Here is a 24903-nt window from a genome sequence, read left to right as displayed (position 1 = left end):
GTGTTCTTCCCATTTCTAAATTCCTTCAGTCATCTTCCATGCAAACCATCCTATCCAATTACCTCCCTAAATCTAGAGCCTGAGTGACCAGCAAATGCAAAGATGCACATTTAGGAGAGGGAAGGTGGTCATTTATACCGCCCTTCGTAATGAAATAAGCTTTGCTCAGCCAAGCTTAACCTTATCCCCAAATTTTGCACTCCTTTTTGTTCTGTGTAGTATATTTGCTGGAGCTTCATTGATATTATTTATCCATACAAACAGCCACCAAGCCAGCATTCTTGAAATCTTTCAAAGAACTTAAAGAGGAGAAAGTTTGGAGTCTGACTAATCATGAGGAGGTAAGAAACATTCACCAGCTGAAGGCAAGAAAGAGATTGATGGAAACACATTGGGGAAAGAGTTTTAAAAGAGACAATGATAAAAAAAAAAAAAGAAAGAAAGAGTTTGAGGGGAAAAGCAGAGAAGTGAGAGGGAAATACAGGAGTTGCATACTAAGAAAAGAAAATAAGTAGAACAGAAGAGAACAGATTTACAAAATTCTTCCTCCTACTACTATAGCAGGTTGTTTATAGTTATTATTACAGTTGCCTAAACAGTATGTCACATAGGTAAAGGGTTTGATGATGGAGGCAGGAAGATGGGCTCAGTGTTCACTACCAATTTGAGAGAGAAGCTGGTTGCAAGAAGTGACCCTGTTTAGTCAATTGGGAGAAGAGACAAAGGAAACTTAAGAGACTTAGAAGTTGGAGTGGAAAGAGAAGGAATAAGTGGTTCAGTTCTCTCCACACATCACTTAAGAATCCTCCTTGAACACTGCATTTTGCTCTGGTCACTTTAAAAGTAGAGAGATTTCCAGACACATGACCTGAATCTTCACCCTTCTAACAACTTTTGCACATTTTTGTTCAATCTTCTTTAGAAGACTTTTGAAATGGAGCATCCAGGAGATTGGCTTTGGTTCGATTTTTCTACAAAGCTGTATTTTGCTAGAGGTTGGGCTTTTGATTATGTTTCTTCTCAAAAGCACCTGGTTTCTTTGATGTTCTGACCATTCAGAAAAGCAACACCTGGAAACAAATATTTTTGTTACGAGATTTTTCTCATGAAATTCTAACTTTGGAAATAAAGTAGCCTTAATCTAAATATGAAAATCATTATAGGGCTCTTAACAGGAAGATGGATTCTTCAAAAAAGAAAATGCCTACAAATAGTATCTGTGCAAAGATTAAGTACAGGTGAACTTCATAGTCCAGTCTTCTATCTCCCCAGAGAGTCTCCAAGCTCCTGAGGTGGTAGCTTTAGGAGATGACTACTATGCTTAAATAATTATTAATACAGAGACTAGAATTCAGGCTTGCCCATTCCCACGTGACAGTCTGCATGACTACAGTGAGGAAGCATCCTCATGCCATTTTCTGTTTCTGGATCACATTTCAGAATACAATACATAAACAGGAAGGTATTACACTTTGCATCAGCAACAGTGCAATAGGTAGAGTCTCAGCACATGTAATTCATAAGATTCCTCAGGCAACAACTTTCACAAAATCTAATAGAGCATAGAGAAGACAGACTTTGGGTTCTTCAGCACCTACGTACAGCAGACAGTAGTTCAGCTTCACTTAAGTATTTCCATAACAAAGTCTTACCAGCTTATAAAAGCCACTTGTAAATGCCTCACCAAAACATCTCAAGATGTGCCATCCCCATTAGAACAGCTGCCAGAACAGTCAGGTAGGAGCACTGAGACTTCTTATGCCCATGGTATCCTGGAGTGGCACATCTTGTAGCACCTTCACTGAACAGAGCAAACCCTAAACCATGCAGTTTGCAGGGAAGAAAACTTGAGACTATCATGGTCTGCTCAGGAGAAAGGCATATCCCACACACTGTGCTGAAAGCACTTCACCTCCTACTCAAGCTTTTAGGTTTCTCACTCTTTATGCACACACATAAACCTTCTTGTTTCAGTCTCCTTAGTCTTCATGCACCTGAAAACATGGGATTAGTCGTAACACTTCCTAATTCACTTACTATCAAGTACAGCTAACACTCAGGCCACCTCTCAGGAAATCCTTTGGTCCTGTTGCTCTCAAGCTAAAGCACTATGGCAAAATCTTTCAGTCCAGACAAGCCTTTTCTTTAGGGAAAGAGCAAGAAAAAAACACCTATTTCTAAACCATCACTCTCTCTTCAGCTACTCATTGCCTTTGGCCTTTTATAATCCTCTTGATTGAGCTGAGACAAGTCAGGTGCATGTACTTTGGGCATCATTTCCCTTTGCCTTTTCCTGCTTTGTGGTGGGAAGAAGCTCACTCATCACAGGACAAGCTGAATAACTGTGAATTTAAAATGACACGAAGGATTGTGCTAAGGCAGAGGGACTTTGGCAATGCAAATACAATCAGGTATACAAGCCAAACAATATCAAGTTCCCATTTATTTCAATTGGAATTAAGCACTGAATTAAGCTATGAGCAGCTGGGCATAGAAAAAGCTGCATAGAAAAAGATGCATTATTCTGCATAACTACACACTTTGTTTAAATGAGCAGAACCCAATTCCTAACAACTGACAGTGACTGCCACATTTCTTCTGTTGTGCTGTTCTTATATAATTATGGATATCATCATTTTAACTCCCCTCGGGTTTAGGAACACAGAACCATTCTAGGTACTAGTTAGAGGGAATTTTCAAATCACATTCAAAGCAGATTTTGAATAACAGTACTTTTTAATCAAAATAATCTTCAGTGGTATCTGTCAGCCTCGATGACAGTTGATATTTATTACTAGGAAATCACTGGAACAGTGTTATTAGTATCTTCACATACACACATAAATTATAAGTAAAGATAATAAATGGAGATATTCTTCAGAAACAAAAGAAAAAAATGGTAAGTCCAAACTTCTGTTTCATGTGCTGAGATATTTTACTTATGGGGTTGATACTATTTGTCATCTAGAAGAAGACTCGTTGTCCATAGCTTGTAATGCATATAAAGCTGCTCATCAATGGATTGCAGCTGGGTCAGTTTGTCCAAGGTGATATTTCACTCTCAGATGCTTCACCTTGTCCTCCTCCACATGGTTTGTCCGTTCAAGGTTGGGGGCACAGAGTTCTGGATGTGAATGGCACAGGAGGAGAACTACTTTTCTTCCACATGGCCTTTGTTTTTATGAACAAATTTTCTTGTTTATTTAGCATAACGGCCTGCTTCCATGGTTTTAGGTCAGTCAGGTGAACACAATACAATACAGGTATTGTCAATATGGCTCAACCTTCTCATAATGGACTATGTCAGCTGCAGGTCATATTAGAAAATGCTATCCCTGAATCATCATCATTCATTTGCAAAAATCATCAAGTTTAATCAGAGTTCATAAATTCTTTCTAAAACAAATATTTGTCTTTCAATCTAAAAGTCATAAAGAGGTGCTTTACTCCTATTCCTATATTTCTATTTTATTCCTGTACTCTAGCTTCTTCATTCTAGCCCTGTTATCACCACTCAGCTGTTATCCCCCCTTTTTTTTTCCTGTTATTAGTTGATATCCATACACCTCCTCTGTTCTTCCATACATCCTGCTCTATTTCTCTTGTCTATTAATCAGTGCTCCTCTCTCCCGTCTCCTCATTTCCAGTTTACCTTTCCCATAAGCTTTAAAGCACTTCCAGCGAAGATATTCCAGTGCAGACCCACTCCTAGCTTCTTCATTTTGTTGCCTCTCTCACAAACCAAGAGCAGAAATCCAGTGTTCTTGGAGTGCTACTTTGCCTTCAACTTATAGGTAGTCTTTATGCTTTCCACTAGTGGAAGCTCTGCAGGACAACCAGTAGGAAGGCTCGGTCTTTCTTGTGGCCAAGCAGCTCAGCACAAGTACAAAACCTGTGAGAGTTGGTTCTTGGGGATGCAGAAACAGAGAAAAAGTTTGCAAGGACCAAAGAAGTCTGCATGGAAGGACTAAGTTAGGTATGATTTCATTCGTTTTCTGGATATAGGAACAGATCCACAAATGTACTTAGTTGCTTAACAGCTGATGTAGATATCCACATATCCTTGAAAGCACTAGGCGGTCAGTATTTGGATAAAAATTAATACATATAAAAGTCAATAAAAGCAAGAGTGCCATTAATATCCTTGCGATCTGGATCTGCTCCTCAGTGTCATCAAAGTCAGTCTAATGAAATTAATAATTCATGAAGTAGATGCTCTGTATCTCTTACTAGGCACTAATTCACATTTTTATACATTCACTTGCTCTTAAAAATATGACCCTAAGTGCTAAACTATATTGAAGATGGAGCTCAGGGTCACAAGACACTCAAGGTTTTTTGCAAGTATTGCCCTAAGGCTTTAATGTTAAAGAACAGCTTAATTTGTATACCTTACATCAAAATGGTACATCACACATACCTGGAACTGTCTCATTACAGAAACAGCATTTCATGTATCTTACATGCTCTTTTTCACTCATAAAAATAATAAGTAGTGCATAGTAATGGCTTCACAATTTTCATAGGGGTTTCCTTGGGTATGCTAAAGATTTATCTAAATAAAACCTCTCCCTGAGTTCTGGCCTCCTATTCAGAAGTATAATACCAGCAAAATTGTATGATGCATCATAGGAGAAAGTAAATCAGACAGCACACTCACCACTCGACTAAAAATATTTATATATAAAAATAATACATACTATACATACTCTTTGGACTCCATTCAAACCAGCTGTTATAGATGTGAAACTTAGCATCTAGTTATCTGGCTCCCTGTGCAATCCATGAACAGTCCTAGCTGTAACACCTAAGTAAGTAGTTAGAGCAAGTGGTGTACATATCGCCGCTAGTGATGCCATCATACCGGAGACCTTCTTTTTCTTTACATGCTTATTTTATCTATTCTAAAATATCCCTTAAAAATCCGCCCCCCTCAAAGTGCTCTGAATTCCTGCAGTTTGCTTTGCCGTAGCCCATATTCACTGATCCACTGAGCCAAAAATACTAAAAACTTCCTTTTAAACTTCTTCTATAAGGTAAGAGCTGGTCCAGTTTCAGCCCCCGATCAAGTCAATACAAGAGCTACTTTTCCCAGTTTTAAAGGTCCCATTCATCATGGCTCCATGGCTCTAAATGCTGAGTTTGAAAGCAATAAAAATAGAGGTTCACTGTTCAGAACAAGGAAAAATGTGTCTTTAGCCCACTTTCTCCCCATTTGTACTGAAATTTGCCCAGCTCCCCAGTCTTTTCACAAGAGGGCACACACACTCTCTCGGTCTGTGCTGACCCTTTGCAGAAGTCAGCTGGTGAAGAGGTCCTCTTAGGAGCTGCCAGTTTCTATCCATGCAGATAGGCTTCAAGCCAGTGTTCCCCAAAATCCTTCAGGGAGCTGCAAGAGCAGAGTAAAAATATTACTTATGGAGACACAATATTCAGCTTCAGGGGAGGCAGAGATGTTTAGTAGTTTAAATGTAAAAATAATAGTTTGGAGGGGGAAAAATATATCTGTCTAAGCAAAGAAGCTGACTTGGAATGAGGAAGAACATGGAAAAAATGGATTAAAAACTGCACAGGCATCTCATAGATAGCAAAGTCTGCCTATGGAGAATGAGCTTCAGGGATTTAAGGCAGAGAGAAAAATCTTTGAAAGGGGTTATTTTTATTCCTAGGGAGAGTACTGTTACAACATTAAAGGGTATAAGTGGAATGAGCTGTGTCAGAGGCTGCACCACTACCTGGAAGGTCAGATACGCTGTGCCTCAGCCAACAGTGCAGAACCTGGGCTCTGGATAACACTGTCCCCTTCCCCTGCTCCTGACAAGTGACCCACACAGCAAGGTGTGAGGGACGGGGTGCTCAGCCCACTCCTTCTTATTAAGGGGGCATCTATCTCTGCTTCAGACTCCCCTGAATGCCCCTGAAGATGTTATTGCAGGGCAATTGTGAGATAGCTAGAGAACATTTACAACTAGCATCAAAAATGCACACGGTACCTAAACGGAATGCTGTTTTCACATCAGAAACAGTATTTCTACATATAAGGATGCTCTATTGCGACTCAAAGTGGGACCACTGTAGGACTGGACCTGATACTGTGAATTTCCCCTCCATCATACCTTGGCCTCTCTTTCCATAGCATGAAGGAGTGCAAGAAAATCCTTTAAAAAAATCTAAATAAATGCTAGGTTTAATCTCTACATGGATGCTGATTTGAAACAGCTGCTTATGTGCACGTCCCTCACTTGCAAGCCATTACAGTGTAAAACCACCCTGTAAGCTGATACTCACTGTAAAATGTCCATGAAGGCTGTGAGTAAAGTCTTGTTTTTATACTCAATGCCATGCTTATCACACAGGGCTTTCACCAGAGGAGCTGCTTTGCAGTAGTTGTGTCGAGGCATCGTGGGGAAAAGGCTGCATGATGGAATGAGAGGGAGCTGTTGCAAGAGTTGGGTTGCACCACCCATTATTGTCTCTGTTCAGAATACGTCCCTACCCTCCCCATACTTTCAGAATGAGACCAAAGGGTGTCCTAATGAATCTCATCCCTCGTGAGACTACCAGGCCTTTCTCACTTAAAAGTGCTCCATATTGTTCCCACTTTTCTCCCCATAACCATACTCACTGGTGCTCAATTTGAAAGTTCAAGTGCCCAGTGAACCAGTCATTGAACATGGATTGCTTCACATTGCATGTTGCATGGAGCTGGGAGGAAAAAAGACAGAAATAACATGATTTAGCTTTTATTTGTCTGGATGCCTGGGTAACTGAACTTCAGCAATTCATCCCCACCTTTCTGTAGGTGAAAAGGCAATTTAGGGGCAGGGATTATGGCCATAATTGCCCTGAAGAATTAAACAAAATCTAGACTGAACTGGATTATTGGGATATAGGTTAATTTAGCCAGTTCTTGGCTCAGGAAGACCAGCTGCTTTGCTGGCGCACACACAGACCTCACTGTGGTTCTTTTGAGAGGTTGTCCTCACATCTCTGAGAAAAGACGTCTAACAAAAAACACTCTTTTGGATTCCTCCAACTATTATAAATGGAATCAAGTGCAAAAGCTCTAGAACAAAGACTCATGTGCACACTAAGGATGGGATTCACGTCACCTACTTTAGATATCTTTAGTCTGAAATCTGTCACTGAGCTCATCACCTTAGACTCCCTTTAGATTCAGCAGAGAAAAACAAAAATGTTTACAGTGCCATTCATCTGACCTGTTCTAGATGCTTATTTTAGGATAAGGTGAATCATGCTCTAGAAATGCCTGTTTCTCACCAATTAATGTAGCATGTGTTCAGAAGCAGACATCTAAATTTGGTCAGATGAGTCCTAGGCTGGGTCTTTTTCCTCTATTACAAAGAAATAAGCTTAGAAACCACTATGCAGGATTATACTGTTTTAGGTAGTATGGATGCAGGTAAATTGTATTTACATGCTCATTTTTATCAGACCTAAATTTTATTTCATCTATCTTATCTGCAGTAAACCTGTAAAGCTGTATAGCAAAAAAAATCAAGGTATCCAGTCCTCATTTGCTTCTCCTTAGGTGAGCTAAAAAGAAGACTGAATACTTCAGTATGTATTCATAATATTACTCAAGAGAAAAGCGTTATGAAAATGTGTCAAAACCTTTCAGTGAAAAAACAGGATTTTTTTTAAAATTTTGGATAAAATCCTGTTTTCCAACTAAAAGCTTAAAAGGTGTCAACTGCTACAGAAATACAGGCCCATTCAGTGACTGGCAAGAACAAATCTCGCTAACACAGCTTTAAAGCTCAGAGAAGAACATTTTCTTTGTCCTGTAATTCAGAACTGCAGACCCATAGCTCCCAGAAGAGAGGAGATTCTCACCTGAGTAGATACCCAGTCTTCATTCTTATCATAATCAATGTTCATTGGAATGTGGTTCATCTGTGAGACCCAAACAAACCAGGTGCTCTCCAGGTACCTGGGCAAATAAACACAGAGACGCACTCATCATGCCTCCAATCCCATCCAAACTTGCCATTCAAATAGACGCTTTGCTGTCTGACAAAAAAACAGGGGACTTTCCAGTGGTAGTTACTAAGGCCTCAAAAAGTAATAGCCTGAAAACATTTATCTGCCCAGCCTCTTGTAAGTCTTATCTTATGTAACAGCACTTCTACATCGTTCAGGATTTTCTGTTCCATTCCTTTGCATTTTAGCTTTTGGAGTTTCTTTTTGGCGTCACTGAATTTGTAGTAGCAGATGTCCCTGAGCAGCCTTCCTGAAGTGATAACACTTCTTCTTGGCTAACTATTTACTTCTAGGAAAACTGTAATTTATTTTCATTTATTCCCATTGCGGTTGAATGTTATTTACAAACAGCAGTTGTGGGGACTCTGGGTGTGCTGTGCGTTACCTGGACAGCCAGTAGTACACCATGAAATTGTTAAATCCCATTAAAGGAATATACATGAGACAGATTCTGATGTAGAAAGCTACCATCAATAACAGATCCTGTAAAAAAGAAAAAAAAAGATGATAAGAAAAACCCCACATTTTTGCAAAGATTTCGCAACAGTGCAAGTAGTACTCACCAAATACTTTTTCCTCTTGATTGCAAAGTAGAATATAGACACCTGGAAGAAGGGCACAAGTGCAGCTGGGGCCAATACTGAAGGAAAGAGTGAGAACAGAGAGACATTTATAATTTCACTGCATCATAAAGCTTACAGAATATCAGGAGGAAAAAACAGTTCTGCTGAAAGGTTCCTCATTACAGCAGAAGGACCAAAGAAAAATTGCTCTCTTCCATTTACACTAACTTCCATTTACATTAACTTCCATGTGTCCACATAACAAGTTCCTCTTTTCATCTCAGCACCCCTCGTTTCTTCATTTCCTTCCCATCTTTTCCTTCTTGGCACCTGATTCACCTCTGTCTAGTGCCTAACATCATGTAATCCTAAGAGAAACATATGGGGCAATTCCTCCTCATGAGAGGCTTTCTTAATGCTGTGATTGTCCCTGAGGCTATGACATCAATGGCAGTATCTTGAAAAGCACTGTCTTGGGGAGGAGATGCAGTAGTGATTATTGGGTGGGGTTCCCACAGCACTGCAAGGAAGGGGGGATACTCACGGCTGAAATACTTATGCTGATGATTGTAAGGCATGAACTTCTTCTTCTTTTTCCCAAGCTGAAAAATAAAAGGACATTGTAATGCACCAGTTGGAGAACTGAGACCCTTCATAAGGTGTTTCTTACTCCTGTCTGAAGAACATCAAGAACTACCTCTCTTATCTCCCTTATCCAGCCTCCCTTCTTGAATAGCAGGTGCTGAACTTGCAAAGCAATGGAGAGCTGATTTGAGCTTCTGTGTTTAGTTATCAACATATGCAGAGGCCACAGCAGAGTCATTTTTTTAGGAAAGTTGAAAAACTCAGATTAGGCTCATTTCAAAAATGATCAAAAATAACAAAAATGCTCAGAAGGCATTTGAGGATGCAGTGGAAGTTTCCAGAAGGGTAATGAAAGTCCAATCTAATCGATTCCACGTACTCACCATAGAGTGCTCAGACTAGGGAAGTTCAGGGAGGAAAAGTTTATTAAAATGGATATTAAGAGAGAGATATGAACAGGGCAGTGGCTGATGAATGCAGGATGTGGAGATGTGTTTGCCGTGAAAACTATCTGAACTTCTGTATCAGATGGGTATGGGCTGCAGACATCCCAAGTTTCTGAGTGATAGAGGAGATAGTGGTCAGAAATGATGTAAGCATTTGGAGGCTATCCTGTAAAGACTGTAAATCATTTCTGCAGGATCAAAATAGTAAATGCTATATAAAGACATCTCCTTTTTTGTTTTGTCAAATATTTTGCTTTCTGTGCAAAGAGAAGGCAAAAGAAAACCTCACCTATCTTAACTGTGTCTGAAATCACAGTGATTCAGGAGGCTGTGCCCATGGGTTTTATTTTTGTGAGAGACAAAAAATTGGCACTTAAGAAATAAATCTGCTAAGTTTGTGTTTTGCACATAGCAACTATATTGCTAATGAAGGATTTAGCTACCAAACAGCCCCCACTGCCAAAAGGACTCAGAGGAAACATCTGACTCACTATCTACAATATCACTAACAACATGTAACACTAGTGCAAGTGGACTGACTCATTCTCTGAAGGCCTTTGAGGTGCTTATCACGCTCTTCTAGCAACACGGGAATGTAGGTGGTTATTTTAAGACCTTGCTTCTCAGGACTTGGTGCCCATACACCATAATAATGAGGTCTGAATTAGGTGCTTAAGTCAGATGCCTTGAAATGGACCTCAGCATAATGTCTTCAACCTGGACTCTACTTGTGGGAGCGTGCCACAAAGACTCAGGACTCACAGAGTGAACAGTTGGGCCATGAGACTCTCAGACCTTAGTGCACTTTGGAAATTAGCATGAGTTTATGCAGGAAGGAGCAAACCAGGTTATTACACCCCACTCCATAGCTTTCCACCTTTAAAATCTTTTACCCCAGTGTCTCTCTGCTTCTCCAGACATCCCTATACTCACCTCCACAGAGAGTGTCTTCCCCAAGCTGAACAGGAGAGGGTGCATGTTGAGATCAGGGTCTTTGCGGAAGCAGTTGGGTTTGGCATGGTGCTGGTTGTGCAGGTGATTCCACCAACTCGCAGGTAACCCCTGCAGGACAAACCAAAGATCAGGGACTCAAACCAGAGCAATGCCAACAACGACATCGCTATTTATCCACTTATTAACAACAGCTACGCTATCCTCCCCCCACAGATGATGATGCCTGAATCTACCGACGCTCCCATCCATTGCGCCATCCAGATTATTCCCAGAGAATATTCCCACAATGTGGCAATTACCTTCAGAACATTTATCACAACCATCTGCAGCATTCGATTCCATTTAGGCTTCCTGAAGACAGAGCAGTGTCCTAAATCATGTTGGAACCAGGACATCTGGATCTGGAAAACAAAAGTATCACTGAGAAAAGAGTCACAGCAGTTACATTTATTTTCCCCTGGCAGCCTCTGAACCTTCATAGTGTGAGTGCATCTCCCTTCTGATTCGGAGAAAGAAATATCACCTGCTCTCCTCTGGGCTCAATGCTGACAGCTTCCCCTGGGGTTACTGCCCAGTAAAGCTGCTCAACGCCAGAAATGTTTTTATTGTAGTGGCAATAGGGTAAGCAGCAATGCCTCATTACATTTAATTTCACTGTTACAGCACAGAAGTCTATTGCTCTCACTTGCAAATATATAATTTCAAAGTTACCAGGTAAGAAGTGCAAGAATTTCCAAATCCAGAGTTTCATTGCGTTTCATATTCCTATAGGAATACAAAAGAAAGCTCCCTTTGGAATATCTGCTTTAGGCAAAGGAAACAGATGATAGCAAAAATGAGTTACTCTGCACTGGTTTAGTGGTTAACTGAGCAAACCTGGGGGTTTCAGCACTACAAAGAAAGTCTTGCTTTCTTTCTCCCCTCACTCTCCAACCCCTGTCTCCCAAGGGCCACAAAGTCCTGTTTCCTCCTTCCCTGCACTGACTCATTTATCATGCCCTTCTATTAACTGATTCGTTTTACTAATCCAGCAGAAAACTATTCAGGATTAGTGAGAAGAATTGGCTCATAAAGGACTCAGCAAGCATCAAAGCCATCAGGAAGTAAACAGAAAGAACTCAGAGCTAAAAGTGGAGTTAAGAATGAGATATTCCCTCTTTTGGCTGAGGAAAGTGATTAGATCAACTCTTCCCATCTGTGAAACTGCCACCTCTAATTCCCAGCACTCCTCCAACCATAGTGAGCAGCTTGTCAGCAAAACTAGACTTGCTGGAGGCAGTAGAAATTGTGATGGAGAACGTGCTTGTTGTCTTCCAGGTTACAAGGTTCTAAGAGAAGGCAGTAAAGCAATGACAAGGATAGGAACATCTCGTTAATCGTCTCCATGTTGAAACACCAAACATGTCTGTGCTGTTGAACAGGTGTCAGCAGTTTACCTGAGCAATGGTGAACAGTGCGATGCCAACAAAGAAAGGCACTGAGGATATCCCAAAGTACCAGACTACGAGCCAGGATGCAGCATCCAATATCAGGAAGTGAAGGAAAATCAGAAAGAAAAAGATGTGATTTGGCTTCAGAAGTCCCATCTTCTCAAAAGTGCAGCGCAGCTCACGAAAATCCTCTAAAAGCAATTTCTGTGGATAAAGTAAGTATTAATACACTGTCTATTCTGAAAAAATAACAGAGCAGACCCAGGAATCCCAGAGTAGCCATGGATGCTGGTGGAGATACTCTGTAAACCTTCCATCAGAGGGGTCTCTGCAGGAAGGAGCGCAAGATCAACAGATCTTGTTTAGCTCTGACACTGGAAAACAAGGTGCCAGCATGCTCTGTTACTGAGACATCACAGTGGGAAGACCTGAACAGATTTTGAGGCTTATTCCCCAACCCAGGTACGGTTTTAGCTATTTTGGGACAGTGCATGTTTTCATGCGTGACTACTGCCAGCAGCCTCCCCACCACCCAGCCTATGGCACAGTGTCAGGCATGCTGTTTCAGAAACTAGATCTGTGAGCCCTCTTACTTTGCTCTTCTCCCAAACTGAACCTCACTCCATTCCCACAGCTGGATTCTAGGATACTCACTTTTTTATTAGGCTCAGAGCTGGGTTGATCTGGTGCCAACTCCCCGATCAGCAGAGATTTCAAATATTTTTTCACCAGAGCCTTATCATTGTGAAATGCTACAAAGGCATCCTGAGAAATACACAAAGGAATGGAGTAAGAAAGGGGCTGTATCCAAATGCCAGATGCCCAGCCCCTACATTTTCCACGTCATTGATATAATACACGACCCCAATTCCTTTAGTCCAGAGATTTTTAGATTTTTGCTCCTTTTGATTGCTCATGTAGTTCTTTGCCATCAGCTGGAGGTAGACTCAAGGAAGCTGGAGACGTTTCAAGAAATCAGACGTCATAAAAGTACCTGGGCGAGGCCGGTAATAAACTTGAAAGTATTTGATGAAAAGCTCTTTGCGGAGGGAAACGTTCTTTCATCTGTTTGTTTCAGCACAGTCCTTCCTTAGAAGGCTCCAGCCAAAAGCCCTGCCCTATGGATAGGACTCAGGAGTAGGAAAACAGGTCTGTGAATGAGGTGTCTCTTTGCCATGCTTAGGAGAAAACAATGATGTCTTTTAAATCCTGCTTTTCTTACACTAGGGCCAAAGGAAATGTGGGCTGAAGCTCCAAACACAGCAGGACTAACAAAGCAGGGTATCCCTTAGAGTTCCCTGTGAATTTTAGGACTGACTGACATTCCGGGGATCTGCGTAATACTAGTGACACAAAAATGTCTATTCAACTGTCATTTAAAGTACCAGTTTTGAAAGGAGATCTAAACTGTGGAATTGAGGAGACAGAAAAATCAAAGCTCTTGCTTGGCCCATCTGGTCAGTGAGTTTTCCAGAAGGAAGATGAAGAGGTTAACTATATTCCTTTTGCAGTCTGGCAGTCCTATTGAGTTTAGGGAAGATCCATCTCCAAGTACCTGAGTCTAGAAGAAGTCAGAGAAGGGTGACTTTTTGGGCAGATGAGTTTTTGACAGATATCAACTAAGTGGCACTTTGTCTCAGTGAAAAATTAGAAACTCTGTCCAGACCCAGAGGACTGTGAGTACCTTTCCATTATGATTCTGTATAGATTTTTACAGATTTTTATGTATCACCCTCTTGCCAGGAATTCTAAAACTGAATCAAGCTACAAGTATCTATGCTGCAGCATAGTGGCAGGAGCCACAATCCTTTTACCTAGAATTTCCTATCTACAATCTCAGTATCGTAGATCTTTATCAGAGAAATGCAAGCTTTTCAGTCCTGCAACCTGTCCTTTCTTCTCCCTTCTCTTACACCCTGATCACCACCTTCCGAGGGATTAACTTTAAAGACAATCATCTGCAAAGCACCTAACCTCCAATATCAGTGTAATGTTCTGCAATGCATATTGTCTGTATTTGCAAAGTAATGCACATAGAGGAAGCCAAGAATATACAGAGAAAAAGTCTTGGATCATGACTTTAGGCAAAGGCATGTACCAGATGATCTTTTGAGACACCTTCCAGTTCTACTTTTCTATGACAGTGTATATTTCTCAAACTAGATAGCAGGATGAGAGAAATGAAGTGTGAAAACAACCTATCTTATCTACTGTGGTTCATGAGTTAGGAAGCGCTTTTCCATTTTACAAACTGAAAACTGAGGACTAGACTAGATAAGCAGCTTTCTTGAAGTCAAAAAGTCTATCATGACAAGAATTAAATCAAGGTCTCCCATTTCAAAAGTTTATGCCCTAATCTTGGCCAGGTTTCTAACGCACATATTTCTGATTGAAAATTCAGTATCAACTTTCAGTGAATAGTCTGTGAGATCTGCTTAAAATGTATTATTACTGTCAACAAACAACACATTATTTTAGAGAAACCCTCTTTTAAAAAAATTTTGCAGGAATCTCAAGAAAATCTGCTTTTGAATGATGACTATTTGTAGATTTTTTCCTCATCTTCTGCAGCCAAATGTCATCCCTGCTGATCTCTCAGTTATTCCTCCTGTAATTTTCTACTTTTTCTCCCTCTGTTGAAATAGCCTCTTTGCTCAACTGTCTTCTTCACTCACCTGTACAACATAGTGTCCCTCTCTTAATAACCTCCTCCTCTTCCTCCACTGCCCCACAAATTACTTTGCCTTTATGTTTGGCTATTACCTCCTCCTTATCCATCCCCTTGCTGTATTTTTGGTTACCTTTTGCTTGTCACTGACGGCATCTACGTCACTCTGGAAGAGCAGCCTTACAGTGGCAGTTCACACTAAGCGTACCACTTTCTACCTCTTCCCTTTCTCCCATCTGCAGTGCACACACTTTTCGGGCATCTGGAAGACAGCTGGCCTGATCGTGCCCGGTGGCAAGACAACCTGCATGGATATGGTCTGTTTACATCAGGGTGTAATGAACCTAAACAGAGCTTTACAGTTTGCATAGCAGGCAAGTCGGACCTCAAGGGTATCCAGAAGGGCATTCTTAGAGACAGCACAGACCCATCCACTACATTATCTGGCTACGCAGAGTGCCAAACACCAGAAGCTTTCTCTGCTGGAGTCCCACCATGTCATTCTGCCCTGATAATGGACCACCTTCCTCAACTGACTTTTCAGATCTTACCGTAGCATCTTGCCCAGCGTAGTGGCTCATAACTCGGCTTCCTCCAGGGTGCCGTTTGGAAAACTCGCTGACATCGTAAACCTTCCTGTCAATCACCAGCCACTGCTCCCGACCTTGGCCATGACCATTGCGGATTCTGATCTCCTCCCAAGTGAAAAGCTGTAGAAAGGCTGGAATAGGTCGTGTCTCCTTTTTGGTGGAGCCAGTCTGTGGAGCCATCTGCACTGCTGGATGCACGTTCAGCACTGAGATTCACTAGTCCAAGCTTTGCAGCACTCTGTCTAGGTGGAGGGTGAATCATGTCAGCCTCCCGTTATACAGCCCCGCTCCCAGCCACTCCCCACGCTTCCAGGGCTGATTGGCTCCCCTCATCCAAACACACCTTCCAAAGCTCCCTCCTCTTCCACGTTCACACCAGGCACTTTGACACACCCTTGAATAAAAGCCCTGTTCCTTCTTGCCCTTTTCGAGTTTCCTTTGGAAGGTCTGATTGCACACGGGAACTGTAGGCTGCTTCACTAAATGCAAATGTGCATACATACAAAGACTTATGAATATTTATGAGGCTGTTACTCAGGTAAATGAGATGGTAAAATGACAAAAAGAGAAGCTATTCAGGGAGCACCTTCCCAGAGCATTAGGAACTGGATAAGGTAAGTTGTTAACTTGATTCCATACTGCTGAATGAACACGGGTGTTAGCCAGAAGAGAAATCTGGGCAAGGCTCTGAGCATCTCTGATGAAAACAATACTCAGTGACCTTGTTAGAAACCTGAAGCACTGTCAGCATCCTGCAATCCTGTAATCCTTCGTTAATGTAAAGGAAGCCTGCATTTACCATACTGTGAAACTCCATAATGTCACACAGAGCCAAAATGAGATGGCTGTAAATGAGCCTGTGCAGAAAGCCAGAAGCTGCTATTGAATGTTTGCTAACATCTCACATTTAACTGTAATGCCTGGCTTCAAGGTCTGAAGCCAACTTCTGTGCTAGCATACTGGAAAGAGCAGACTGCTCCAAGGCTTCTAAAGGTCTTGTCACAACCCAAGCTTCAGGTTGTCCTTGGTCTTTGAAATTTGCCGTGTTGCTAAAGTGACCCTGCCAAGCTAAATTCATGCGTCTTTCTTAACTAAAAGCATTGTCAATCAAAATATCACCAGATCACAGTGAAATTAAAGAACACATTATTTTTTCCCAGTGAATTTAGCTTGCATATTGGCAATATTTCGCATACAACGGTTTTCAGAGTTTCCTGTATGTAGCCGAGGTATTTTGTCATCTCATTGTCCAAGTAATTCTTTCATAAGGCAACAGACATTAAAAGATTGTGGGGCTGAGAATAAATAACTGAAAACACCAAATGTGTGTGCAGATTAGGAGTTTCTAAAACTATGTTTAATGGCATTGCTTACGTGATTAGCCTTACTTAAATATCAATCTTTTTGAGCCAAAAACCTAAGTATCTCTGACAGTCAGAGAGCATCTGGCATGCAGTAAAGTAAGAATTCTAAGCTCTAATAAATAGCAAAGAGAAGTCAATGGCATGCTTTCTTATGGAGTCCCATACAACTTTAATTAGCCCTGGGAACATGAATCAATTTTGCAGGTGAATCAGAAGAATTAAGCCTATGTACACAAAAATATTGCCCTACATCTTCAGATTCAGGCTTCTCTTAATCTAGTGTTCTTTTTCTTTGAAAGTACCAGCCTTGGATGCTTCTGAGGACAGTACAAACAGTAGGCAGACGTGGTATATTCTGCTCTCATTAGGTTTTCATCCTATTCCTCTACTGGGCAATACTGATGTAAGACCTGAAAGCATGAGTCTTCTACCTTTTCCCAAGCTTTTTTAAGGTATCAGTGTTTATAACCATAAATATTGTCTACTACAGTGCCCAGTTTCTGTCTAAATCCTAACAAGTTATCAGCCTCAGCTAAGACAGGCTTCTCCACAGAATAATTCCTCCCAATTTTTCCCTCTCATCTGACTCACAGTTTGGTCTTGACAGGAAGAAATAGGTACGGTCTACAGAGTCAAAGTTAGAAAAGCACGAACAGTTTACTCACATTTCCCCTCAGTGTTCCCACTACTATGCAAGAAACCTAGTCCAACACAAACTTCACAGAGTAGAGACACCTGCCTTTGCCTGAGCCCTGCATGGAGCAGGCAGTCATTTTGGCTGACGGCGAAATGTAAATTGTGCAATTCTAAGACTTTAAATCACGTAGCAGCTTGTGAATTAATCAGTCAAGCCCAAAACAACAACCTAAAATTCCTGACATGTGGCAATGGTTGAACCACCCTAGGTAATAGAGAAAAGTAACTATGGATATTCATCACAGAGCAGCAATAAAACATGGAAAGAAAAAAATTTTTAACCATTTTTTAACCCTTTATTTTACCCTAAATAACAGTTAAGAGTGCCTACGCTAGTGATGTGTCTTTTCTATTCAGGTTCTGCTATGGAATATATGTAGTAGTTGGTCTTACATTAAGCCTGTTAAATAGTTTGGAGGTGGTAACAAATTGGGCAGTAGCTGTTGCAAATTTCTGCATGTGATTTGTTTATATACTTGCAAAAAATAAGGTATTCTGCAGCTGGCTGAAGGTACAGAAATTTTTCCCAATGTCCTACACTGAAACCTGTAACTGTAGCAGCTTGACATCTACCTCTTCCTGAAAGGTGCTAGATAAAGACATGGGTTTAGATGCTGGTCAATGAATATGGAATGTCTGTTCCTATACATGCAGTCAGTGATCGTGACTTCTGCTGCCAACACATATGGTTGGTGCCAGTATGCACCAAACCAGTGTTGTTACCCAGACAAATTTAGTTTGGGAACTTTAAGATAGCTGTCTTCCATACTAGCTAATGTCATCACAGCCTAATTTCATGTCTAAATTTATTTAGCATCAGATCTCATCCAGAGGGCCTTGTAATAATGCATCTCTATATTACATTACATCCAAAGTTGAAAGCTGAAGCTGTCTCTGTCTAGATTATCCAGGTCACCAAGCAAATTCCAGAGTTGCTTGAAAAAGCGCAGACAGTGAAAGTCACCATGGGCTTGTTTACCCAGAGGAACTATTGAGAAACCATTTACAGTGAATTTATCCCTGCCACGTACCTTTCTGATTCTAACCCTGACTTGTCACTGCAGATTTGTCTGACAATCAATGGACGGCTGGCTGACCATGATTACCACCACCAAGCCTGCTCTGCCCTTCTTATGGAGGGACTGTGACACTTGCCGGTGAGGACACTGCCCTGCCTGCCTTGCCATCGATCTCAGCTCCTGATTCCCTTCCCTTGCAAAACAGTCTGCCCTTGGTGCTCCCTGGTAGCTTGAAGGTGCGGCTCTGATTCCTTTCAAGCATACACCACCACCAAGCTCTCCTGTCCCAGAGACGTGCTCTGAGTTCTGACTCTGCAATACAGGATGCCACCTACGGTTCTTTCAACAAGCTTTTCTAAGAAAACAGTTGCTAAATGTTCATGCAGCATGTCACACAGGCTGCAAGAATGGCTATTAAATGAGTCCCCAGGCAAGGCTGGATGAAGAACATCTTTATGAGCTTCACAGTCTCACTCAGAAGGAGAACTTAGATACAAGAAAAATGGACAACTATGGGCTTTACATGTGTCCAGGGTTAGATGGCAATAGTACAGAGAATTTGAGAAGCGTGATCTCAGACTTAGGCATCTACAGTTACTGCTGCACGTATCTATGTAGACAGGGCTGAGTTTCTCTGTCCCACTCTGGCTAGACTGAAGCCTTGTTGGAACAGCACTGTGCCTTCGTTCATGCAAAACTGTGTTCCTGAATGGCCTCCAGGTCATTCTCATTCAAGACTCTCCCATTTGACTATTACATGTCACACTCCAAAAACCACAAGGAAACCGAAATCATTAAAAGTCTTTCCTCTCCAGCATGCAAGTTCAGTGAAAATCCATCATTCGGGACAAGGCTACCTTCTGGAACATCTCCTGAATCTTTTAAAGAGACAATAACTTTTGCAGACTGGCAAAATTTTGTTCTTCAGAAATGCTTGGAACAAAAAGTCCAGTAGTTATTTGCTTGATGTGGATACTGAAGATTCCATAGCAGTCAGGAAGAGAAAAGGACAGGGCTTTCTCTTTTTTAGTCTATTCTAAATTAATGAGACATCACCTTTTATCTCAGCTGTGGCTACATTTCAGGAAAGTCCAGCACTTTCAGAAATGTCAAGAGAAACCAAAAGCAAAGCCAAGCTCTTTTACACAGGGCACAGAGTCAAGTTTGCAAGTGGAGGCTCTCTTCTCTTTACTGCTTTGAGGGGTCTTTTTTGCCCAAATATTCAAAGTCTTCATTGACTTTATTTCATTCCCTAAGTCCGGTAGTGGTAGTAAGTCAATGCATTCTTTTTTTCCTGTAAGAAAGCAATCTCCATACTTTAAGCAGAAGAGAAAAAAAAATGTGAAACTGTACCATTTGGATGGTAGCAAACTTGGCTTTCACTCTTAGCTTTGGATTGCATTTTGTGGGTAAACTAAAAAAAAAAGGATGGATACTGAGAACTCTGCCATGTTAATTATAGTGAGGCATAAAGTTAGGTTCTGCACAAGCACTGTAAGCCTTCTCATATAAACCTTCACACAGAACAATAAGTTGCATATTGTTTTTTGCATTTCTGAATAAGCTATTTAAACCCCCCACACAGAAGATGCTGCTATGCTGCACAATTAAGCCGTAAAACTTAACACAATCTGCTATTGCAGTTCTGATGTGGCCTTCTCGTGCACACACCATTTGTAATTACACACCCAGATTGTTTGTAAAAGATGGAAGATACTAATCGCTTCAACAATCACTATTTAATTAATATTTCTATTTCGTGTTTCTCATTCAGCCTGCAATTCCTAAGCAATAAACCCTCTTCACATCCTCTAATTTCACAGAAGTCATATCGCCCAGGGCTTTTCTGTGGTTTTAAGATCTGAACTCCAAACAGCTGCTAAAAGCCCTCTTCCCCACCCCACCTCCCAGAAGCACACAGTTAACGTTACATATATTCTTTCAGAGAGGAACTAAGGCAAAATGGTTCAAACTGAAAGTGTCAGGCGCCCATAACAAAACCATTTTGTTCTCCTACTGTCATATATTTGGGATTGGTTTTTTTCAGACTACTCAGCATTTTTATAGCATTTTCTATTTTCGGTGGAGACCACCCACTGATTACAGAGACACTTCTGAATGCTCTGGATGTCTGAAATCATGCATCTACAAAATAAAGACCCCGCAATAGGTGACGAGGCTTGAAAGTACATGCCTTGTGCAACACCAATTAGGAACAATGTAGCATAAGCAAGGATTAAAACACCCATCATGATTCCACTGCCTACACGCAAAACACCTTTTTCCTCCTTCTGGCCTCCCCTTGGTTCTTTGGCCACCTTCCAACTTCTGCAATATATGAGGCAGAGATCCTGCAACAACTTGCCTCCTTCGCTATGCAGCCATAATTCAATTCTCAAGCACTAGGCAGCTTTTGCACTGGATGAGTAAAAAGACGAAAGGAAATGCAGTCTAAGCTCGTATAGCTAAGAAACCTTGGAGCATTGACTGCTCCCCCAGTCTGGTGTAATCAGCAGACCTGATGAAGGCGCATCCATGCCATCATCTACATCACTGACGACGCTGAACTGTAGAACGCCACTTCAAATTGCTGGCTTCTTTACATTAAAATTACTGCGAGCCTGCTGAAAAAGGTTTCTCAGTAGGTTTTAAAAGCACTGCAGCCACCTGCTGTCCTTGATCAGATTTGGAATAACCCACAAGATAGCCCAGAGTGCCATGTCTTTCCACATGAATACCTTATTTCCAGAAGAAAGCAAAGAATGAAGTGATTGGGATACCTTAGAAATCTTAGGTCCCTTGCATATAAATTTGCTGGTTCTAACACTGGTAAGCAGCTTTTCCTTCAATGAGGGCAGCCTTTATCCAGCCACCTATTTTCAGAAAACCTGTGGGAATTGATTATCTATGAGATGTTTACCTCTCTATCAAATTTGACTGAAACTGGCCAACCATTATTAGGGAAGATGGGTAGTCAGACATAAACATGCCTAAACTTCCTTCCAACTGACACTGGATGAAATGAGTAATTTAAGTAGTTTAAAGGCATGATTCTGCTTCCTTCCTTCCATCACCATGATGTAGATGGAGAATAACTCATTTGCCATCAGAAGAATTAAATCAGGATAAAACTACTACGAGTGACAGCACAAGAAAGCTTGTGAATGAGGAATAACCTACTTTACACATCTGACGAGTAGCATGACATAAATTCACAGCTTTCTACAGGAGCAGGTTCAAATGCTACATATATGCAGACAACTCCAACTCTTTTTCTGAGATTACTCTGAAAAGCTGAGTGCTGTCCATCAACAAGCCCTAAGTATAATTCTAAATATGTACTTCATTCTTTAAATAAGAAATAATACTGAGATGTGATAGAAGCAGCTTAAGTTATTCTTGTTAAATTTATTTTTCCTAAACTTAGTTTCTGCTTTCACTTCGAACAGCCAAATCTAGAGCTGTCAGGCCTGTAGCTTCACCACATGCTCACACTGCCCTGCATGATCTCCCTTCTGCTCTGCCCCTTCCCCCAAAACGTATTACTGTGCATATTCTTAGCAGGACAACATATGCGTTTCAACTCAGAGACACGTATCAACCTTAAACTTCTATGTCCTACCCTCTCCACAAGGAGCCCCCACTTCTTGTAGTTCAAATTTTTATTTATAGGGCTGAAGCAGCCTTTGTTACTTGCTTTAATTTCTTTTGCAAGTTTTAACATTCTTTGACATTTAGCAATTCCTACTTGCCCTTCCATGACCCAGCTTAGTCTTTTCCCTAGTCTTTGCAGGCCCCCTGTTCCCACTCCTAGTCTGCTGCAGAGAAGGTTCCTTATCAATCTGAAATGCCTTCCTGAACTTATTTCTCCTCTCCTTGCTAGGACAGAGGTACCATAAAGTTTTAACTCTGGGACCGAAGCATCCATCTGTCAGGTGTTCAGCTTCCCAAGTATGGTTAATTCTACAGCAAATGGTCTCGGCCAGTTTACACTCCAAAAGCATGAGTAAGAAATTTAGCCCAGCATCCCCGAGATGGCCTTTGTGGACTGGGCCACTGCCAAGGCAATCCCGCTTGCCTCCCTTGTTAAGGAAGCCCCAGCTCCTTTTACTCCTGGGCCAGACTCCTGGACCTCTCTCCGACAAGCTCCTCACTGAGATGTACGGCAGGCTGGAGCACGCCATGCCTCCAGCTCCTCCAATACAAAAACTTTGATCAACATAATAGAGAAGAAGATCCTGATGAGTCCTATTGCCCTGGTATGACTTAGGTAGCTTTGCAAACTCTCTCTTTTTTACTTTCAGAAAAATCCCTAAGTGTTCTGCCTCTAGTCTTGCATCGGACGACACAGAGTTTAGGAATCTGTTCTAGTCTATCCCTGCCTTAACATGTTCTGCCTCACAGCTGTTACGCATGGTGGATATCTTTGTTAAAGCAATGTTGCTCGCTCAGAAGAGCAGTTTTCTTCAAGAAAAGGAGAAGTCTGTAAGATACAGACCGTAACATGAACCAACTACTCAGTATGTCTGTTCTATAATCTGAATTAGACTCCATCAGGCCTTTTTCCCTTATTTATTCCTGTTTTCCAGTAACTTGGGAATATTTTCTCAGGACAGAAGTACCTGTAGCTTTCTAATTTCGAATGAAGTCACACATTTCTGATCTGCCTCTTAGGCGGGGGAAGAAAATGGAATAAGACAAAGAAAACCTCAAAATCACCAAAACATAATCTGATCTTGCTGGTAACACCTTCATTCACCTTTTCTTTTACTTGGGCGACATCACACATTTATTACTTTATCTTGTTTCTTTTTCATAACTGAGACTGTGAGATGATCTTGGAAAGGAATTCAGACTCACATGTTAGGACCTTCGCATCTTTTCCTGCCAGCAGCTGTTATGATTCTATCTGGCTATGTATCTAAATGATTGCTTTAGAAGCACCTGTGTTCATCCCAAAGGGTCTGTCACACACAAGGTGATCTAATCATGATAATACTGGCCACAGGACTGCCCTGAACTCTGAGTCAAAACAAACAACAGCTACACCTTACAAGGAATCATCTTTTAGAAAGTGAAGTCACACTTGAATTTTGGCATGTGCCCTAATGGAGAATCTATCACTGCTCTTGCTATGTTGATTAGAGGACTAATTAGCCTTGGTAGTAAAAATTTGCACTTTCTCTATAGCTTGAATTGGTTTTGAGCAGGAGGACACACTAGATGACCTCCTAATGTCCCTTCTAACCTGAATGATTCTATGATTCAGAGGTCCTGAGGCCCTGTTGTCCACTTGGAACAGGACAAACAGCCTTTGGAGTCTACACTGGACATACTTTGGTGGTCCAGAGCTCGCATTCAGTAGCTGTAGCAGTTAGCAACACCTCTTATACGCCAAGAAACATATGTCAGTGAAAACAATCTTCCTTCCACAGAATTGAGTTCTGGTGGTAATTGTAGGATTCACCTTAGCAGTTTAAAACAAAGTGGGGCATTTAGTCTGAACAAGTTGTATATATTTTTCCAACAGACCCTGAAGAACAGCTAGCATCTCCTGAGGCAATTCATTGCATTTCTCTTAGTTTTCTAAGAGAGCATCTGAAAGGGACACTTTACCTCCAGTGGCTATAGAGGGAGCCAAAACACTTCTGCCAAGAGCCTCCTGTTTTCCTAGGAGAAGCGTCAGGCCATGTGCTTCTGCTCACCCCATGTGTCAGAGAATGGCAACGGGGTAAAGAGGCCTTGCTCAGCAGCAGGAACAGCAGAGGCACTCAGTGAAGAAAGGAAGGCATGGCCACACTGGAAGGCCCTACGAGCAACTGATGGGAAAGTATATTTTAACATAGTCCTACTTATCAAGGAGGCATGATGGGGATATAGCTCTTTAGGAGTGCTGCTCTCACGAGCCAAAAATTGCCTTGAGCTATGCATTAATTTCATATTTACTTCCTTTAAGTGACCAGAACAGTAAAATAATAAGACTGGAGACTTTAAATACTCCTGCTTCACAGTTCTCCATGAGGCCGTGCTTGTCCTGCTTCCCTTCTGACACCTTGCTGCCATTGCGTGGCTATTTCATAACGTATGTTTTAACGCTGAACTGTGAAGCCAAAGGCCTTCTACTATACGGTAAATTAGGGGTCTGTGGTTTTCCAGAAAGGTGCATCCCAGTGCCCATTCAGAAAACGTGAAGGGGCTTGTGGACTTGCATTTGAATACTGCTGTAAAATTTCAATACAAAAAGTCTCAGAGGAACCTACCACTATGGAATCTGACAGCCCAGAGTGATGTCTTCAGCTGTCATACCACTGGAGAGCTTCTAGCAAACTTAGCATATGCAGAACTGCTCATCTTGATTCAGGTCCCCTTTTGGTCTCACCCTTTAGGATTATGAATCAGTTTTCCTGGTAAGCCAGGCAATTGGCTTACTGCATCATGGATGTTTCTTCTTTAATGTGGCAGAGAAGACATGACAAGAGCCTCCAAAGTCCCAGGCACTAAAGTAGAACTTGGAAACCTTGTTATCTTCATAACTGCTCACTCCTACATGATCCTAGGCCTGGAGGTAGCTTAAACCCAAAGGC

The 24903-nt window shown here is 41.4% G+C and overlaps 1 protein-coding gene across 1 annotated transcript; it reads right to left on the bottom strand.

The window, feature by feature from the left end:
* Window positions 1-2425: 2425 nt before the first annotated feature.
* Window positions 2426-15476, bottom strand: LOC112991679 (acyl-CoA (8-3)-desaturase-like). Its single transcript, XM_026114337.2, has 12 exons — window positions 15202-15476; window positions 12637-12747; window positions 11989-12186; window positions 10852-10953; window positions 10532-10660; window positions 9112-9169; window positions 8568-8644; window positions 8390-8487; window positions 7858-7954; window positions 6626-6705; window positions 6289-6414; window positions 2426-5389 (listed from the first exon to the last, which is right to left on the bottom strand). The coding sequence occupies exons 1-12, from the start codon at window positions 15418-15420 to the stop codon at window positions 5338-5340; spliced, it is 1347 nt and encodes a 448-aa protein (XP_025970122.2). The 5' UTR covers window positions 15421-15476; the 3' UTR covers window positions 2426-5337.
* Window positions 15477-24903: the final 9427 nt, after the last annotated feature.

This window comes from Dromaius novaehollandiae, chromosome 5, assembly GCF_036370855.1.
Source record: "Dromaius novaehollandiae isolate bDroNov1 chromosome 5, bDroNov1.hap1, whole genome shotgun sequence".
Lineage (NCBI taxonomy): Eukaryota > Metazoa > Chordata > Aves > Casuariiformes > Dromaiidae > Dromaius > Dromaius novaehollandiae.
The sequence above is the reverse complement of the archived record's forward strand: the minus strand, read 5'-3'. Positions and strand labels throughout refer to the sequence as shown.

What these genes read in the sequence shown, in the direction of transcription:
- LOC112991679 (XM_026114337.2), bottom strand. Translation starts at nt 15,420, where the DNA reads ATGGCTCCACAGACTGGCTCCACCAAAAAGGAGACACGACCTATTCCA. An exon ending in CACTGTTCACCATTGCTCAG is followed by an intron (nt 10,954 to 11,988) that starts GTAAACTGCTGA and finishes TTTGTTTTCCAG; the next exon opens with ATCCAGATGTCCTGGTTCCA. An exon ending in GCCTTCATGGACATTTTACA is followed by an intron (nt 5,390 to 6,288) that starts GTGAGTATCAGC and finishes CTGCTCTTGCAG; the next exon opens with CTCCCTGAAGGATTTTGGGG.